This window comes from Sardina pilchardus, chromosome 3 (assembly GCF_963854185.1).
Source record: "Sardina pilchardus chromosome 3, fSarPil1.1, whole genome shotgun sequence".
NCBI classification, from domain to species: Eukaryota; Metazoa; Chordata; class Actinopteri; order Clupeiformes; family Clupeidae; genus Sardina; species Sardina pilchardus.
Window position 1 is genome coordinate 12,366,555 of NC_084996.1, and position 16,470 is coordinate 12,383,024.

General features: G+C 40.8%; 3 protein-coding genes across 6 annotated transcripts in view; 2 read left to right on the plus strand and 1 right to left on the minus strand.

The window, feature by feature from the left end:
• Window positions 1-563: 563 nt before the first annotated feature.
• pglyrp6 (peptidoglycan recognition protein 6) lies at window positions 564-5,333 on the minus strand. 2 transcript variants are annotated; one of them, XM_062531890.1, is made up of 6 exons: window positions 5,219-5,333; window positions 3,284-4,120; window positions 2,812-3,022; window positions 2,398-2,692; window positions 1,658-1,950; window positions 564-1,011 (listed from the first exon to the last, which is right to left on the minus strand). In XM_062531890.1, the coding sequence occupies exons 1-5, from the start codon at window positions 5,277-5,279 to the stop codon at window positions 1,936-1,938; spliced, it is 1,419 nt and encodes a 472-aa protein (XP_062387874.1). In that variant the 5' UTR covers window positions 5,280-5,333; the 3' UTR covers window positions 564-1,011; window positions 1,658-1,935. The 2 variants fall into 2 exon arrangements, with proteins under 2 accessions (XP_062387874.1, XP_062387873.1); XM_062531889.1 differs by having other exon boundaries at window positions 3,284-4,123.
• Window positions 5,334-6,217: 884 nt separating this feature from the next.
• Window positions 6,218-8,116, plus strand: trappc5 (trafficking protein particle complex subunit 5). Of its 2 annotated transcripts, none has more exons than XM_062531892.1 (3): window positions 6,218-6,286; window positions 6,745-7,017; window positions 7,117-8,116. In XM_062531892.1, the coding sequence occupies exons 2-3, from the start codon at window positions 6,748-6,750 to the stop codon at window positions 7,411-7,413; spliced, it is 567 nt and encodes a 188-aa protein (XP_062387876.1). In that variant the 5' UTR covers window positions 6,218-6,286; window positions 6,745-6,747; the 3' UTR covers window positions 7,414-8,116. The 2 variants fall into 2 exon arrangements, with proteins under 2 accessions (XP_062387876.1, XP_062387877.1); XM_062531893.1 differs by lacking the exon at window positions 6,218-6,286 and adding an exon at window positions 6,316-6,404.
• A 313-nt stretch (window positions 8,117-8,429) lies between these two features.
• mcoln1b (mucolipin TRP cation channel 1b) overlaps window positions 8,430-16,470 on the plus strand; it is an 11,602-nt gene continuing 3,561 nt past the window's right edge. Inside the window, exons 1-12 of one of the 2 annotated variants that reach the window (XM_062531894.1) lie at window positions 8,430-8,663; window positions 10,162-10,412; window positions 10,552-10,719; window positions 11,040-11,196; window positions 11,678-11,759; window positions 12,080-12,176; window positions 12,644-12,743; window positions 13,061-13,167; window positions 13,965-14,114; window positions 14,339-14,440; window positions 15,089-15,211; window positions 16,423-16,470. The exon at window positions 16,423-16,470 is cut by the window's right edge and continues 159 nt beyond it. In XM_062531894.1, coding sequence (XP_062387878.1) covers window positions 8,609-8,663; window positions 10,162-10,412; window positions 10,552-10,719; window positions 11,040-11,196; window positions 11,678-11,759; window positions 12,080-12,176; window positions 12,644-12,743; window positions 13,061-13,167; window positions 13,965-14,114; window positions 14,339-14,440; window positions 15,089-15,211; window positions 16,423-16,470 — 1,440 coding nt within the window. In that variant the 5' untranslated portion in view covers window positions 8,430-8,608. The remainder of the gene's footprint in view (window positions 8,664-10,161; window positions 10,413-10,551; window positions 10,720-11,039; window positions 11,197-11,677; window positions 11,760-12,079; window positions 12,177-12,643; window positions 12,744-13,060; window positions 13,168-13,964; window positions 14,115-14,338; window positions 14,441-15,088; window positions 15,212-16,422) is intronic. The other variant, XM_062531895.1, reaches the window with a different exon arrangement.

The following is a 16,470-nucleotide window of genomic DNA, read 5'->3' on the forward strand; positions in this document are numbered from 1 at the left end:
AACATATCACACATCACACATCACACATCACACATCACACATCACACATAACATATAACATAATCAGGCATATGGCAGTTACTCTAGCTCCAGTAACAGAGATGTGTTACTAACTAAATCTCTACAGAGATGGCCTGTTTAGAGAAAGCGATTGACAAAAGTCAGCGCCCTTTGTTTCCCCTGACCTGAGAAAGCCTATAGCACAGGGGCGCAGGGTGAAACCTGTATTTCCACTTATACCTGCTTCGTTAAGCTTAATTCAACACACAATTATTCAATGCATGTGTAGGCTACTCATTTTGTTGAACTATACAACTGAAGGAAAGATGAAGCTGCAACAGTGTGTCACATTACCGCTATTCTGCACTGTCCATATTCCTCTGTCTCAGAACTCCTCTCACTTCTTTTGGCCCACATTTTCTGGTGCTACAGAATGTATCTTTTGTAAGTATAGGGTTCAAGTATTGTAGGCTCCAGGAAACAGTTGAAACACAGTAAAAATGAATGAGTGAATATTGAGTGTCTGAGAATGAAATGTCTATCATATTAGCATTCCTTTAGAATTATGGTTTAGAATTTCTTTTTAATAAAAACATAATATTACAAATATAACACAAATAATACAATCATCACAGGCCAGTTCACCAGACCTTGACAAATACTTGGGGAGGAAATCATTCTCCCAATTTGTTCAAATATCACTTTGCCATGGAGTGGTCATAGCATATGTTTACAGATACAATACCTCAAGCCTATGCAGGTGACCTGACAATGAACTAATATGGAATGTGATCAAGGAACACAGGTGAACCGACAGAAAAGATGTCAAAATAAAAGACATTCAAATAAAACATTTTATATATAAAAAAGACCTAGCCTGGGCATTGACCTTGTCTGTTTGGGCCAACTGGCATGTGTGTCTTGAGTAAATTGCAGTGATTGTAAAAACTCCATGCCATTCCCTTTTTTACCTGAAGATGGCAGCAGTGTCAATCATAGACATAACTGCCCCTAGGAAGGATCAAGGAACACAGGTGAACCAACAGAAAAGATGTCCAAAGAAGAGACATTCAAATGTAACATTTTATATTTAAAAAGACCTAGCCTGGGCATTTACTTGGTCTGTTTGGGCCAACTGGCATGTGTGTCTTGACTCTTGAGTAAATTGCAGTGATTGTAAAAACTCCATACCATTCCCTTTTTTACCTAAGGAGGGCAGCAGTGTCAATCATAGACTAGTGCCCTATATGTTGTCCAATATAGGGCACTATCATAGACATAACTGCCCCTTGACAAGCGGTTTGAACATAGTGAGCAGTAATTTGAATTGTAGCCTATCCAATCAAGAGTTGATTTTTGACCAGTTATAAATTCCAAATCATTATAATCAAAACTAATTTTCACTTGTAGGCCTATGACATTCTAATTGAAGATATCTGCAATTAATTTCTCACTATAGTCACAAATTTGTTATTTTTTTTGTAAGTGATTTATAATTTGTTAATGATTTTGACAGTAAATGGCCTTGGTAGATTGGCCGCTGTGTGACCTATTAGCGCAAGGAATTTAAGAATCTCTCCTGTGATATTTGAAGTTCTTGATTCAACAATTGAATTTTAATTAGTGGAAATAGTTGATTAAAAAATGCAGTTCTTACTTGTATGTTCAGTAAGGGATGATGGGCAACACAGTGTTCTGTTGTCATGGAAAATAATACATGTTGGAGGTGGTGATGCTATACCTTTTAAGTGCTTTTTATATATATATATATATATATATATATATATATATGACAGGGTGCCGTGCATTTTTGTCCCACCCTCTGTTAACACAAGGTTAAAGTACAAATAAAGAAACGATCGGATTATTAAGTCATAAGTAATTTAATCATCTGAAGTACTTGCTTCAAGATAAGTTTCCTCTCCCCTGCAATCTTCAGCTCTGGACTTCCTGTGGAAAATCCAACACATGTACAAGTTAAATGAGTGTGAGAAAGGGCACAGTCACATCAGATATGGACCTTGTTCTTAGATTAAATAATGTTTTGATGTATTATTGAATAAACATTGATGCATTCAGCACACACAGTCAACTCATAGTGAAACTGCAACTGATATCTGGTTCCCAGGGAGTGGAGATGGGCACGGATTGTACAACCTTCAGCCATGTAGGCTTAGTCTTAAACTAATGTAAGCTTGTATTCTATCCTTGCATAGTGGAAGTCATCTCCGATTGTCATTATTAGTTTTTCTTGTAAACTCTTTTTGAATCCCTACCACGGTTTCAGGTGTGAGTAGGTTTCTTAAAGCCCTGAATACAATACATCTTCATCAGAATGAAGAACGTTGTTGTAAGGTTACCACAAATAGTATGGAAGTATATTATGTTTTTTCTTACCCTGTAGTGCTCCCAGGTTTGCACATTTTTATAGAAGGCATCGCCAGGGCAGGAGGTGGCCACCACTTGTCTGTGTCCATGCACGATATAATCTGACACCAGGCGTCCGCCACTCACAGCACACCCTGCCAGCTTGTGCCTTACAAGGTCCCTAGCACTTTCGGATGGCAGAGTCTCCATGTAGTCCCCGATGAATGAGACCCCATAGCCCTTGGAGTTGTGGCCCTTGGTGTGAGCCCCTTGCCAGTGCCAACCACGACCTTCATAAATGTAGCCATCAGAGCCTGCCACGTAGCTGGACAGACAGATCCAAATAACACAAAGGTACCGATCACACCTGACAAGTTGTTAAGTGGATTTACAGCATAGTTACAGCGTAGTTATTTGGTCTTTCAAAGGCCAGGAAAATTATACCTGTATCCAATATCATCCCAACCGCGGTCTTCTTGATGGAAACGCTGCATACTTCTCATGTCTCTGGAACACTCTTCAAAAGTCAGGCAAGGCTGGCCAGGTGTGGATGTGTGGTGAATGTAAAGGAAGGACAGAGGCAGAGAGAGAAGTGTTGGGGTGCCGCGATACGGCTCTGCTCCCCATTGGCAGCGTGGAATGATGGCGGGACATACTGCCAGAGTCAGCAGAAATTGAGAGACAGGGGTGTGACAAAAGAAGAGTTGACAGGTTGAGCTGGGATTCACCTGACATCATGTAAAGTTATATTACAACTGAAATCACTGTTGAGATGTTTCCCCAAAAAATGAGAACTTGTATAGTCTGCATTTATGATTATATATACTGGAATAAAACTGTACTGTATACACACAAAAACATTTGATTCTGTTTGATAGCAGCATACCATTACATGTTGACTGATACTTTGACTTACCTGTGTATCTGTGGTCAAAGGCTTTGATTCCTCCATCTATAATCTTTTCAAGCATTGCTTCACTTCTCTTTTTCTGTTTCCCTTTGTCTCTACTCAACTTCTCATACACAGCCAAGGTGCCCGTCACCTGCCTCTTCAGGTAACCGGGTCTCGACAAGCGTGCAAAGTTCTGCCTTCGTCGGGCACTAATGAGCTTGGGAGCGCTGTCCAGCCCCTTGGCCCTAAGACGGTAGTTGTAGTATTGCTTGAGGAGGGTGCTCAGCTTGATGGGACGACGGGAAGGGTTAGATACTTCCATTCCCAGGATCACTCCGTCCATGCCCCCGTTCACCTGAGCATCAGTGGCCAGAGAGGGAACTCCTGAGAGAGTGAACACCTTAGGGGAGGTCACACTATCCCAGCATCCATCTGGACCCAAACGGTGAGCGGTCGAAGAGCTTTTTGAGTGATGGAGAAAGGACACGGCCAAGGTTTTGGCCAGTGTGAGTGGGTAGAGTCCACGGACACGGCCTTTGGCGGTTGACTGCAGGCCAGCTTCAATGCCCAGTAGGAGAGGAGCTAAAGCAATTGTTGTGCCATCACTAGTGAGGACCACACCCTTCTCCACACCTGACTCTGTCACCTTGTGATGCAGTGCCGTTGACAGATACGCAGAGACAGTGGAGGTCAAAACAGCCTGACAGTGGTCCAAAACCCCCAAATAACGTTTAATGAAGGGACTGTCCAACTGTGCTGATTTACGCAGTTCCTTCACCAAGCCAATAGGCCGTATTCCAGGATTCTCAGCTTCGATCGAACTTACAACTTCGATGAAGTGATTCATATGACTCGGTGGGTCTGCTGAATACAAATGGCTTAGTCACTTATAATTTGTTTTCAATTGCTTAAACACTAAAATTAAAAGTGTTCCACAGTAAGAGAAACCTGACACTCAAGGAGCAAAACATCAGCACAGAAATCCCCAGTGTACAGGTCTGGTCTTGTGTGTTGTGTTTGTTTGGTCAGTATAGGGTATTCATGTGCCCTAATCCTCTAATACAACTTGAGCAATATTTCTGAAAAAAAAAGCCTACATTTTATCCTATGAAAATATGTTGTGTCAAATGCACTTTGCATAGAGTACATTAGATATAACTGATTCAAACATAATCAGGTCATTTGATGGATGTGTTTGTGATATGACAACGGAATAAAGTTTTTTTTTTTAGATAATTGTAGCTATAGCTTTGTCTGAAGTGTTTCATTTTACAAACGATCTGGGGGATTCTGCTATGGGTGTGGTGTTGTGTTTATTTTTTGTAGTGTTTCCAAACAACGCTTTTTTCAAAATTGTTCTTAAGCTATTGAAAAAAACTGTAAAGTCCAATGTAAAACGTTTCAATACTGAATTTATTCATGGGCCATAATTGTGCCCATGAATAAACATTTCAAGCAGAAAAACAACTCCACTCTGTTATCATTAATCTGTGTAATCCATTAACAGAATTGACGATAACAGAGTTGACATTTTCCATCACTTTGACTTAACTCCACATGCTAACCTCAATCTGGCAAGAGATTCACTCAAAAAACACAATAACAGCCTTGACGATTGATTAATCTATACTGTTTTGTATCGACAACACTTTGTGCAATTAATGAGAGAAGAAGCATAATGTAACACTGTTAAATCTCGGAGACACGAAAGGTATCCTAAATTCTTATACCCACTATCTAATTGTCTGAACTGTGTAATAGTTTCTATACATGGCTTGCTTCAGGGGAAACGTCAGCATTTTACAACATACTAAATTACTCAGTTCAGACAGTTTACAGAAGTGTATACTGACCATGATCCGTCAAAAATATTGTAATAATAGATAGTTGTGTTGTGCATGCAAAGAAACAACACCATTTTTTCTCCCTAAAAAATACCAATATATTTCAACTGCTCACCAGCTGCCTGACAGAAGGCCACCAGAGAAATGGTGAGCACCCATTTCCAGGGAAAATCCATGAGTGGAGTGAAGCTCTCTTTTGTGTCCGCTCTGTGTTCAACAACTCCTCTTACCTCTACGGCCAACCGGCATTTATATACTTATACAGTCCACCAAGTAGGTGTTATGCAAGAGGTTTGCTGAAGTGGTATCAGAGTAATCTGATGCTGATGGTGGGAGTGAACAGGTGCCATGTGCATGAGCAAACTTCTAGTCATGACATGCATACTCCTGCATGCCCTCATGACACAACATATTTTATGTGACCTAGTGTGCTTTGATCACACATACAGATGAGTTTCCTACTAGTTTATTATGCCGTTGTCTGACAGACTCTGGCCCAGGCGGTTGCAGCTGCATTAATTCCCATGCTCTGTATTCCTGTCCATTCACCTACATTGATGTTTCTGAATTGTGGCTCTTGGATTAACCCACTGTGAAATGCATCCACTTAGTTCCACATGCAAATTAATCATTAACCGGGTTGTTTGTGTGTAAGGGATAAATGTTACACCTGCCTGTTCTCTATTAGCCTACAGTAAAGTAGTGCAAATGATCAGCCTAATAAGAAATTCCCATAAGTTGGAATGTAGGCTAAGCTGTTTGTTATGTTTCTAGCCAAAAACCTTGTAAATAAAATGCCTATTCAATTTAGCTGAGGGACGCCTACCCTACACCCTGGTTTTCAATCAATTGAAGACTACAAAAAATATATTATTTTGTTTGCAATGCCCATGGACATGAAAAGAATCATGATTTTGACAGCACACAATCCAAAAACAATTGGAGCCTATCATTTGTCACATATTTCAATTCCTAGCCCAGTCGATTTTTTCGAATAACATGGAGCAAAAGTAAAAATGACATAATTCAGTGTTAGCCTACTACATTGCTCACTTGTTCATATAAATATTGAAATATTTAAATAACAATTGAGCTACGGACTTTTATGTCAGCGCGCCAATGTTGTGACTTTTATTCCGACGGAAAGCAGAAAAGGAAGTGATAATCAGGACCAGGAAACTAGGTATGTGCTAACTGTCAATGTAGCTCCCTAAAGTAGTTAACAAACTTTCATAAATTCTTGGAGATGCTGTGATCTTGACTTTAGAATTCACTGGCTGTTAAAGAGTTTATTGGAAGAAGTATGGTTTTGAATTCCCGACGAAGATGGGCTAGCTCATTATGTGCTCAATTTGTCCAGTGTGTTAGCTAGCTCAATGAATCCAGATAAAGCTAGCTAACGTAGCCTACCGTTAGAAGACCAACCTACCGTTGGCTGTTTAGTTTTGTCAGCAATGCACATCTAAGCTTAACGTGTCTGCCATGTCATACAAGTACATATTTCCAATAGCATAAAGTGACCATATTCTACTCTGTGATTTTCTGAGGCTCATGTCTAAATGCTAAGTGCTAACTTGTCAGCCAGGTGAAGTGTGTCAGCTGATTAGCCTATGTTGTGTTGTTTTTTTTTCTATGTTTAAGACGATGGATACCCGATTCACCAAGGGAAAGTCTGCCATTCTTGAGCGCTCGCTGACCCGGCCGAAAACCGAGGTCAGTTTGAGCGCTTTCGCCTTGCTGTTCTCTGAGATGGTGCAGTACTGTCAGAGCCGAGTCTATTCAGTGTCCGAGCTGCAGGCGCGTCTCGCGGACATGGGTCAGAGTGTGGGCGCCAGCATGCTCGATGTCTTGGTGCTACGCGAGAAAAACGGCAAGAGAGAGACCAAAGTACTCAACATCTTGCTCTTTATCAAGGTAAAGATTACATATAAACAACATCTGTATTTGTATAATACTTGCCTTAGTTAAAATGTACACCAGATAAACTAATCCTGTCTTGATGTCACTCTACAGGTATCTGTGTGGAAAGCTCTATTTGGAAAGGAGGCTGACAAGCTGGAGCAGGCCAATGATGATGACAAGACCTACTATATAATTGAGAAGGAGCCACTCATCAACGCCTACATCTCTGTTCCCAAAGAGAACAGCACACTGAACTGTGCCGCCTTCACAGCTGGCATTGTGGAGGCCATCCTGACCCACAGTGGCTTTCCCGCCAAGGTCACTGCACACTGGCACAAGGGGACCACGCTGATGATCAAGTTTGACGAATCAGTCATTGCCCGTGACAAAGCTCTGGATAGCAGATAGAGCATGTGATGCTGGAGTCACTGGATTGGCTCATTTGTATATTCTCAGTGGTGAATAAATACCTGAGAGACGGAATGTGTTGTTATGCAACACTCCACTGACTGACTGACTTGTGTGACTGAAAGATGAGTAATGAATGACTGCGTAGGAGGTCTATTTTGGGATGGATGCTCTTTTCTGTTTCTGTTTGTCAAAAATCACTCATTCCTTCCAATACATATGCATGACTTGTTTTGGTCAGACGCTGTGTGGATCGATGAACGCTGTTAACAAAATGTTTTTGGAACTTTTATCTGTTGATGTTGGATATGAGTGGTCTGGGAGTGTGCATCTTAAGTTATACTAGTTCTGAATATAAGAATGGCTTACCATTTTGTAGATATGTTTTTGTTTCATATGAGTGTTACAGTAAGGTAAATGTAGCTACACAACTGCTAAACTGTTGGTTTTTTTCTCATTCCATCAAAATTATATCATGATACTATGAATGACTCTGGAACTGGACTCTTAGAACTGTCAATAGAGCTGTCAACATCTGTCATGTTTAATGTATTTGACCCAGGGGGCCTGTGTTAAAAAGTCTTGCCTAACTCCCCCCATTACTATGTAAGTATTTGTAAGAAGTAGGCTAATGTGGGGGAAGTATAAACAGTTTTCTTGGTGGTTGCTAATAATAAACAGTAATAAAACAATTTGTTTCAGACTCCTTTGTAATTTATCTGATGCTGTTTCTACTGGTCATTTAATTGGTCTGCTTTGGAAAAGACGTAGACCCCTCAAACACAGACTTGCATTTAGGAATCTATGTTAAACTACTTATTATTCAACATTGCAATTGAATCTAACTGCTACATATTTGAGCAAAAGTAACGAATCTACCCACATTCTGGATTCAAAAGCCACAATTGTTACCTACGATAGTAGGCCCTACAGGCCAAAACCATCGATGAGTTGTATCAGATATCATATGAGATAGGTCATATGGTATGCCACGTGACCAACACGGAAGTTGAACACTGTTTACGTAGGACGCCGTCGGTCGAAAGCCATAGAAATATAGTCGAAAGCAATGTCGTTGTTGATCTTTGTACTAGGCCTACTAATCAGTGGGAATGAAAATGCGAAGCAAATGCTGGTGTAACATAGTTCATATAAATTAAATGTTGCCGTCTCGGTGGTTCGTGCTTTCTACAAGATGGCAATGGCATCGTCGGACTGCAATCGTAGCACCCCCGACGGTAACGTTACAGGTGAATTGTAAAATGATGTGGTGTTGTTGTCATTTGTAAAATGTAAAATGGTGATGTCATTAGGTGAAATGAAAACATCATGTAGCCTAGCCTCAGCTTGCTTATCACGCATCGTATACGATTTGTTAAATTGTGCTAAATTTGGCTAAATTGTTTAATTTGTTTTGGATGCCCTGGGCACACCTGAGGTAGCCTATACAGACAAATGCATTAATGGTAGATTGAATAGTGCTTCAAAATATAATTGGTTTGTCTCTATGCAATTATTAATATTGCAGTAGGCTGCACAATTGGTTTCAAAATATATTTTGTTATTTTACGTGATAAACCATGAATGCATAAACGATGAATAGAACTTTGGTAAAGTGTGTGATGATGAAGAATGAGACAGAGAGCCTGAAGAGAAGAGCAAGAGTCAAACTGTAACAAAGAAGAAGATAAACAAAACATTATGTCCAGTTTTTCCAGTATTGCTAACCTTGACACCCAGCCTGAGGTGGTATCAGGTTGAATAGCCTCGAGCATTCAGACAGACTAGGCGAGATTCTATAGATTTTTATACTAGATTTTAATGATATCATGTAGACTACTGCCCATAGTAGCCTAAGATTCAATTCTAAACATGGGTATTACATGAATATAGGCCTGCATTTGCACATAGTCTACTCTCTCATTGGCAATGGGGAAAGGTTGACACCCAGCCTGAGGTGGTATCAGGTTGAATAGCCTCGAGAATTCAGACAGACTAGGCAAGATTCTTCATTATAAACTTTAGATTTTTATACTAGATTTTAATGATATCATGTAGACTACTGCCCATAGTAGCCTAAGATTCAATTCATGACTAAACATGGGTATTACTTGAATATAGGCCTGCATTTCATTTCGCCCATAGGCCTAACTTGCAGCACAGTCCTGAAATACTCTCTCATTGGCAATGGGGAAAGGTTGCAGCCATCTGCATCAGAAGGATTTCAGAATATGTTAGGCTATTACTATGCTGTGCTTGATAGCATTCAATATAAGAGAGATTAAAAGTCTGGGTGAAAATATAATAATTTTCAGAGTGCATTCTGCATTACAACTATTTTGCCTGTACACATTCCAGTCGATTTAGGATATTAAACATATTACGTAAACATGAAATATTTCTGCTTGCACGGTTCCAGCAGGCCACAGTTTTGAAGTTTCAAACTCAAAGAAAATATCTTTCAGGCTGTTACCATTAAATACAAATGTAATAACAAGTCATAGTTGGCATAGCAACATAGTTGTGTACTACCCGTAATTTCCCGACTATTAGCCGCGGCTTATACACTGATTTTGCAAAATTTCTTCCGCTTTGAGGTTGATACACGGGGGCAGTTAATATGGCATGATTTTGTTTCTTTTAACTTGCATAAAACACAGCCCTGCGGCTAATACACGGGAAATCACTGTATGTTGTGAAGTTTTTCACATTAGAGGCCTCACTCTTTTGTTTTCATTTTGTTATCAGAGAAAGATAAACTGCTAACCTCTGTAGTGAGCTATGGCTCAGGTGAGTGCAAGGGACGTGTTCAGACTGACCGTAGACCAGCTGACCTCGAGGGATCGCTGCTGCAGCAACAGCTTGAACATGAGGAAGAAGAGCTTCGAAGAAAGATGAAGTACTTCTTCATGAGTCCGTGTGACAAATACCATGCCAAGGGCCGTAAACCATACAAGCTGCTCCTGCAGATCCTCAAGATTGTCATTGTCACTGTTCAGGTACACCATCTAATTGCTCTTCATTATTGCATAAGAAGAAGTGACATGAACCTGGCAAATATGGGGTAAAAGCATTCACTGATGGTTCCATGTCTGTCTGCCCCCCCCCCCCATCTCCCCCTCATCGGTCCTGGTAAAGCTGGTGATGTTTGGTCTGAGTAATCAGATGGTGGTGAACTTTAAGGACGAGAACACAGAAGCTTTCAGGCACCTCTTCCTGAAAGACTACCAGGACGACCCTGACTCCCCGCTGGCCGTGCACACCCAGAGTGATGTCTACAGCAACATCCATTATGCCATAGACCAGGTAGGCTGCTGCACCTAGCAGATTGGATTTGGGCTGAGACGTGAGGAGGGCTTTTTGGCAGTTGAGAAGCAGCAAAGAGCAAACAGTCATGAAAAAGGGGAACCTCTTTTACAGTATGGTCTTTGTGGTGATGAAATAGTGTTCAAGTGGAGTGATTGCGAGACGATGTGACTTGTGATATCAGCCTATAATGTGTCTGATACATTCTCATCATTTCGTAAGGCCCTACTGTATCCAGGCATCCAGGTGTTCTAACAGTGATGACTACTGTATGTTCCACCCAATGCTGAGTCAGTTTCTGCTCTTTTCTGACCCTCCAGTACCTGGCTTTGGCAGACACCTCCATTGGCTGCTATGCCTATGTGCTGGGTGTGGGGGTGAATGGCAGTGCCCTAACCCTTTGTCAGCACTACTACAAGAAGGGACACATCGATCCTGTCAATGACACATTTGATATTGATCCACGAATCATGACTGGTAAAGCTTATTCATTCTGGAAGTTAACTGTTGTCAAGAGTTTTGCAATACATGTTAAATGCTATAAAAGCTAGTAAGCCTAGTGTTTTAAATTATTCTTGGGAAAAATTACTCTAATCATCAGCTTTAAAAGTTAATACATAATCATGCTTTACCGTTATCTGTCAGAATGGTGCTGCTACTATTTCAAGGTTATTTCTGTGGAAAAATGCTCAAATTAAATAAGTCACCATTATTTGGGAAAATACAATGTTTGATACACCTGCTGGCTGTAGCACCCAAGATCAAATAGCACAAATAACATCTACACATAAAGCTGGAGTTGTTATTATGGTGTAATTGTACATTTTTGAAGTGAACAGTACAACTTTAGAAAGCTGAATTTGATTGTTGTATTACATTGTCTGTTGTGTGTCCAATGTTGGATGGTGTTGGTTTGAGGTTGTGAGTATGGGATTTGTGTTCATTGTTTTTAAAACAGACTGCATAGGAGTGGACCCCCCTTCAGAGTCCACTGCTTCACTCACTGATGACTATAAAAACTTCACCCTTAAATTCCACAAGTAAATTTCTCTTCCTCCTGTACACAAATACACTCATTTGTACCATTTCCATTCTCTCTTCCTCATTATGGCATTCCTAAATCAAATGACAATAATCTATAGATAGCATTTCTAGAACCACATCTAGTATTTAAAGATGACAGTGGTGAACTGTATTGAGTCACATAAGAGTCTTGTGAACACATGGAGTTTTGTCATGTTCTGTTTTCCATTACTCGAGGCTTCTGGATTTGTGCTTCTGCTTGTGTGATGAAATATTTCCAAACAAACGAATCTTCTCAAATGTGGAACCTACCTTTACCCTACTCTCCTTTATACAGGCTGATTAATGTAACCATCAACTTCCAGCTAAAGGCCATCAACCTGCAAACTATCATAAATAACGAGATCCCAGACTGCTACACCTTCCGTATCACGGTGAAGTCTCCTTTATAGGTTTCCTATATCCTCCGTGTGTGTGTGTGTGTGTGTGTGTGTGTGTGTGTGTGTGTGTGTGTGTGTGTGTGTGTGTGTGTGTGTGTGTGTGTGTGTGTGTGTGTGTGTGTGTGTCTGTATGTCTGTGTGTCTGTGTGTGTGTGTCTGTCTGTGTGAGAGAGTGTAAGAGAGTGTGAGAGAGTGTGTGTGTGTATACTCTGTGTACTCTCAAATTGTCATTTGAAAAGAGATTGTAGGTTGGCATGGCCAGGCAAGGGTCAGTGGGGAAAGTTGAACAAAAAACACTTCTTGTTGTTTCTTGATATTATTAGACTAGTAAATTCCATTTGTTGGTATTGGAGTAATGTTCCATTCTGTTTGAGAATATTGGCAAAATCATCATGGCATGTAAAAAGTATACAGTTTTGGATTGCTTATACTTTTTGTATATGGTGTGCCACTCTTGACAGATCCTACTGGACAACCAGGCTCATAGTGGGAGGGTCAAGATCAGCCTCGAGAACCAGGCCTCCATCCAGGAATGTCGGGACCCGAATGTCTCTGGACAGGGTGAGGCCTTTTTTTCTGCAATACGTTTATTTTGCCAGCCCATCTCAACAGATACGTTCTATCGAATTCTGCTACGGTAGCTCATCTCGACGAGGCAGCCCAAATCGACAGAACACCGGCAGTAATTACTGACAAGAACAAGATCTCAATGCCATCTCCCTGGCAGCATGATCCACCTGATCCGACTCCTTTTCATGGTTTCCTCTCATTAAAAATGTTGCCTTCCTGCTTCAATTCTTCGCCTCAAGTTATGTCTGTGCCCTCTTAATCCATAATGTCTCATTTTCTTTTCCTCTTTCTGTCTGTTTTCCACACAGCGGATAGTAACGCGCGCGTGGCGTTTGATGTGACTGTTGCGGTCGTGTGTTTGCTGTCCCTTGTGCTCTGTGGTCGGTCCATTCTCAGAGGAGTGCTTCTGCAAAATGTGAGACTGATGAGTGCATACACTCTGGGAGATTGAACAGAGGGTGGGAGGGGTCCACCAATGTCCATAGCTGGAGTTCCACTCAACTTTTAAAGCACAGTTTGAGTATTTACTTCCTGGAAACACTTGACATTCACATACAATCCTCTAATACTCAGAGGGATGGATACACCAATGAGTGAATCATAGATATAAGTTCATGGAAATATTTTTTTACGTAAACATTGTCGTGACCCGACCTTATGTTTTGATCCCGAAGACTGTTCAGAAGTCTTCCCTGAATTAGGAGAATTTGCATTGCACAGTGGATGGAAACACACACAGCATTTATTTTGCCAAATGTTCATGAAAGCTCACAAATGTGTGAAATAGCTGAATGGAAATCTGCTATCACCTCAGAAACTCATCACTGGTCACAGGTCTACAGTGCAGTTTTGGTTATGTGCCCAGAGGACATTTCTTGTCTAAAGTATTTTCTTTGTCTCACCAGAAATAAAATTGTGTCGAGATCTTCTGCAAAATAGCCCTCATCTTGTCTCCTGTCTCATGTCAAATTTTGCTTTACAATGGGTGATAATAATCCAGTTACAAATGCACAGATGTGCCTCTTCAAAATCTTAGCATGACCTACAGTACTAATGTCTGAAATGTCCTAATTGAATCATCAGTGTATGTAAATGGTGTTTAGTCACTATTTTTCATACATGTATTGTAATGTGAGTGTGACATTTCGCTGCTTGACTGTTGGCTAGATAAATTAAAGTTTACCTGAACCTCCCTCCCCATATATTCTACAGGAGTTTGTGCAGTTCTTCAAGCACAGGTTGGAGCGCAATGTGTGCTGGGGAGACAGGATGGAGTTCATTAACGGCTGGTACATCCTACTCATCGTCAGTGATGTGTTTACCATTATCGGGAGCTTCATCAAGATCGGCATTGAGTCTAAGGTTTGTCAAATCATTCATACAATCATTTCAGATATGCACAAGGATTACAATACAGCTTACAAGACAATATTTGGTAGCATATTGCATATGAAGCTTAGCTCAAATTGTTGTTTATTCATGATAGTCGATCTTAGTTTTTGATGCTGTATCTTTGTGTTTGTGCATGATTGATAGTGTGAACTAGTAATATAATAACTTATATTTCTCAATTGTGCTAATAACAGGGCAATTCATTCTACGACCTGTGTGGAATTTTACTTGGCACATCAACTCTGCTGGTGTGGGTTGGTGTCATCCGATACCTCAGCTTCTTCCAGAAATACAACGTAAGTATTATGGATAGCTCTATATGTTGTAATCACTCTAAGATCTCTAGTTTAATTTCATGTTAGCCTTTCCTGACTCCTTTCTGTAGATCAGACCCTTTGTTTTCCAGTACAGTACCTAAATTACCCCCTCAGAGTTTTCCGCTTTAGTGTTCTCTTGTGGTCCTGATTTAATGGAAAGAAAGCGTACAGCAGTCATTTTTGTTTATCACAAATACAGTTGGATGGAATAGACTTATGTTAGTAAGAAAAATGACTTTGTTAAAGAGAGAAATAGCGGCCCTAGCCGTGGCGCGACTGGCTGGGGCACCTGCACCGCACGCCGGCGACCCGGGTTCGATTCCCGCCCCGTGGTCCTTTCCAGATCCCACCCTGACACTCTCTCCCACTCACTTCCTGTCTCTCTCTACTGTCCTATCATTAAAGGCATAAAAGCCCAAAAAATATACTTTAAAAAAAAAAGAGAGAGAAATAGTGAACAGACGGAAAATGCACAAAGACCACACTACCATCAGAGGAAACCAACACTACATGAAATGGATGTAATGAATGATATCATTGCCACATGTCACATGTCATATAGTCTGTTCTTTGCCAGTAGCTCAGTCTGTCGGTCTCCTGATGGCCAATGTCACCTCTGCTCCTCAGATTCTCATTGTGACGCTGCGGGCTGCATTCCCCAATGTGATTCGCTTCTGCTGCTGTGCTGCTGCCATCTACATGGGCTACTGCTTCTGTGGCTGGATTGTGCTTGGACCATACCATGCCAAGGTACGTTAAATGGAGGGCTGAGAACCAAAGGGGCGTAAGGGACATTTTGGTCAAAATTGAGTTATATACATCACCTGAAAGCTCTTGATGAGCTCTCTTAGCTGACACAATTATAGAAGTAAAATATTTCTAAATATAGAGTTATTGAACAAAAACCAAAGGTCTTTAACTGTGAACATATAGTAGCAGTTAGATTTGTTTTGGCTCTCCTGTAAAGTTGGTCAAATGTCACCTACGCCCCTTTGGTTCTCATCCCTCGAAATGGCGATATAGGTGTGCCGCTCACTGTTTTCTTGTTTTGACGTTCTATTACTTGGAAAACATTATCCTCAATAGTTCGACGCTGCTGTCCGCAACCCTTAAGTATCCTTTCTGTTTGAGTGATGTTAGCAGTTGTGTCCAGTTTATGTGGACCCCACTGAGCCTAACAAGGGCAGTCAGGCAACTGCAGACCCTCAACCCATCACACAGTATTGTACCAATGTAAAACCAAATTCTAGCATTTGCATTGCAAGTCAGACCCAGATGATCATGTTGGGGAACTGAGATATAGAGATCCTCTGCCTTGTCTTAAAATAGAAGTGCCATACATTGGATCAGAACTTCTAAGTTCTGCAAGCGGACACATACACACACTGAATAACTCAGTTACAATATCCTCTTTCACCCCGCCTGGGAGTTGAGGGTAATTAGTGCTTACATGGCAATTCAGAACAGATAACTACACAGAGCTACGCAGATGCACCCATGTAACAGTCTGCAAAAACATTATATTTTGCTTTATCTCTAAAAACACTCACACAACTGTATACTTAGGAATACTACAGGCACAGAATCACACAAAGGAACAGAGTCAAGTCATATGTGGAAGAATACATAACAGAGAAACGGTTGACTTCTTCTATCCAACCATTATTTAAAAAAGAAATATAAAGGCACAAACTACTTATGAATATAACAATCATAAGACATTAATTTCTGATATTGCTAATCACACCTTCTGTTTTGAGGAACCAAATACACAAATCAAGGTCTCTCTTCCTGCTGGGTATGGGTTGCTGATTTGGAATTGTTATGCTAAATGTTGATCACAGAGCCACAGGGGGAAATGAGTTTGTCCATGTGGCTTCACCGAGCAGGAACGACGCCACACGTGCGATTTTGTGGATATGAAACCGGTTTCACTCTCAAGCTCATCTCTGCCCATGTAGTTTCGGTCACTGTCCACGGTGTCGGAGTGCCTGTTCTCTCTGATCAAC

Coding starts and splice junctions, on each gene's coding strand:
- pglyrp6 (XM_062531889.1), bottom strand. CDS start 5,279: ATGGATTTTCCCTGGAAATGGGTGCTCACCATTTCTCTGGTGGCCTTC. Junction 4,124..5,218: donor GGCCTTCTGTCAGGCAGCTG/GTGAGCAGTTGA, acceptor ATTTGTATTCAG/CAGACCCACCGAGTCATATG. Junction 3,023..3,283: donor CTTTGACCACAGATACACAG/GTAAGTCAAAGT, acceptor TGACTCTGGCAG/TATGTCCCGCCATCATTCCA.
- trappc5 (XM_062531892.1), top strand. CDS start 6,748: ATGGATACCCGATTCACCAAGGGAAAGTCTGCCATTCTTGAGCGCTCG. Junction 7,018..7,116: donor ACATCTTGCTCTTTATCAAG/GTAAAGATTACA, acceptor GTCACTCTACAG/GTATCTGTGTGGAAAGCTCT.